The 2,311-nt window shown below is 65.6% G+C and overlaps 2 protein-coding genes across 2 annotated transcripts; both read left to right on the forward strand.

Moving 5' to 3' along the window:
* Nucleotides 1-65: 65 nt before the first annotated feature.
* On the forward strand, nt 66-731 carry EMIHUDRAFT_252431 (hypothetical protein; the record flags this gene model as incomplete). Its single annotated transcript, XM_005788485.1, has 1 exon — nt 66-731. The coding sequence occupies one exon, from the start codon at nt 66-68 to the stop codon at nt 729-731; it is 666 nt and encodes a 221-aa protein (XP_005788542.1).
* Nucleotides 732-1,849: 1,118 nt separating this feature from the next.
* EMIHUDRAFT_252432 (hypothetical protein) lies at nt 1,850-2,270 on the forward strand (the record flags this gene model as incomplete). Its single annotated transcript, XM_005788486.1, has 2 exons — nt 1,850-2,104; nt 2,202-2,270. The coding sequence occupies 2 exons, from the start codon at nt 1,850-1,852 to the stop codon at nt 2,268-2,270; spliced, it is 324 nt and encodes a 107-aa protein (XP_005788543.1).
* Nucleotides 2,271-2,311: the final 41 nt, after the last annotated feature.

Raw genomic sequence — 2,311 nt, forward strand, 5'->3', positions numbered from 1 at the left:
TCGATCCGAGCGTCGCGCTGAGCCTTCGCACCCACTTCTACGATGACCTCATCCGCCACCCGAACATGGAGGAGGCGATCCGTGAGCTCGGTGCGGCTAACAACTCGGAGGCCTTCTACGTGGCGGAGCGGCGGGTTGGGGGCCTGCGCGTGCGCCGCAATGGCGCACGCGGCCGCTTCGACCTGAAGCCATTCGACCGGCGCGACGCGGGGGTTCTTGTGCAGTCGCTCGGCCTCGACTCTCTGTTCGAGCCCTTCCTTCTTCCGCCGCCGCTCCGCACGCTCCTCGCTTCCGTTGTGCAGGCGCCAACGGGCTGGCGCGTAAAAAATGCTGGAGCGCTGACCACCTTTCCGCACGCACACACGGGGCAGTGGCACCGCGATATCGGAGACGGCCTCTTCGGGAACGAGAGCCTAGACCTGAGCCTGCCGGACTACTACTTTGCCGCTCTGTGCCCGCTGGACGAGACGACGGTCGAGCAGGGCTCCGAGCTGCTCCTTGGCTCGCACACCGTCCTCGCGGGCGGACTGGGCGAGGCGATCTCAGCAGGGCGCGTGCGCCGCGTGATAGCTGCTGCAAAGCCAGGCGACGTCCTCTTCTTCAGCGGCAAGGTCGTGCACCGCGGCATGCCCAATCCGACCGAGTCCACGCGCTCGCTGGTGTACACGGTCTATACTGCAAAGTGGTTCGAGCAGGGCCGTGACGCGTCGCGCGAAATGTACACCGGCTGAGAGGAGGCTCGACTGCGCATAAGTGCGGTCTTGGTCTCTCTTGGAGCCACAGAGCAGATGGCGCTAGCCAGAAACTCCGCCCTCGTCTCGCGTGTGTCTCGTCCGGTTAAGGCAGGCGTGAGAGTGAGAGGTGTTCCCCGCGACTGCAGCGCACCGCGGCCGCGCCGTCGCACCGGCGCGCGTGTGCCCCTCTCGTCGTCGCTCACGTGATGCTCCAAACCGCGGTTTGTCTCCTCTTCCTAGCGAGCCGTACACGTCTTCCACACCATCCACGCCACACCTCCTGACCAGTGCGGGGCTCGGTCGTGAGTCGTGTGCGGTGTGGCGAAGCGTGGCGTGTGAAACGGCTGCGCCCTGCAGTGACCCCGCTTGCGGCAGCGTCCGAAAATGTATCTTGCTGGTCCTCTCCTCGTTTCTCACGCGTCCTTTCTGACAGGATTACACAAAATCCGCGTAGGCGACTGGGGCCGCCTTCTCGGCAGCGCGCTCGCGGCGCGCTGTCTACTCAGAGCCTACTCAGGCTAACGTAATCCCTGTTTGAGCGGCCTGCGAGGCCGAGGTCCCCCCACTGGGGTCCCGCAAAGATCTAGGCTAAACGTAGTCCCTGTTTGAGCGGCGCAGCGGGCCGAGGTCCCCACTGGGGTAGCTCACAAGACACACAGCCAGCTGGCTGCCACACACCCTGAGTTGGCGTTCACATAACTCAAGGCCGCGCCCCCCCCCTGTCGCCTCCCCCAGCCAAGGTGCCGAAGGAACAAACAAGGGCACAACAACACAACAGACGACAGGGGCGAGCGCGTGAGGCTAGAGCAGGCTTGCTCGTCCTCTAGCAATCTCCGCCGACCGCGAAAGAAGAATTCTCAGAAATTTCTTTTTGGGTCTGTTTCGGCTAAGTCGTTTTGTACCGGATTTCAATGTTAGTGGCAAAACCGCGGAACCGAAAATGGCGTTTAATTTCGCGCCCCTGCTGTCCGCCGCCTGCGGCGGCGCTCCGCGCCGCTTGGGGCGCCTGCGGCGCCCCTGGGCGCGCTGCGCGCGCCTGTTTTGGGGGGGCTACCAGCACCGAAAAATTGCCCTTTTTCGGACGGGAGCAACCTGTGGCACCTCTCACCTCTCCAATGTCGCTGATCGCGGACATTCAAGTGGTGCCCAGCCCCACTGGCACCGAGGCGGACTGCTTCAAGCACGTCAACGCCGCCATCGCCGTGATCACAGCCTCGGGACTCAAGCACTCGGTCGGCGCCCTCGGCACCACAGTCGAGGGACGCGCGGACGCTGTTTGGAGGGTGGCGCGCGAGGCGTTTGACGCGTGCCTGAAGAGCGGCGCTGAGAAGGAGCTCATGTACCTCAAGCTCTACCGCGGCGACCACACCGTTTCAGAGCTCGAGGAGAGCGGCGCAGCAGCGGCGGCGGCGGCGCGGCCGGTTGCGCGCCCGGATCATCGGCCGGCGGCGGCGTCCCGCGCGGCAGTCGCCAACCCGAACCCCGACCGCGCGTCTCGCGACCGCACCTCCGCCTCGCGCCCCGCCTCTGGGATGAGGCCGCCCGGCTCGGGCTTCTCGCTCGACCACCGCGCCGTG

Source organism: Emiliania huxleyi (genome assembly GCF_000372725.1).
Source record: "Emiliania huxleyi CCMP1516 chromosome Unknown EMIHUscaffold_1341, whole genome shotgun sequence".
Classification (NCBI taxonomy): Eukaryota; Haptophyta; order Isochrysidales; family Noelaerhabdaceae; genus Emiliania; species Emiliania huxleyi.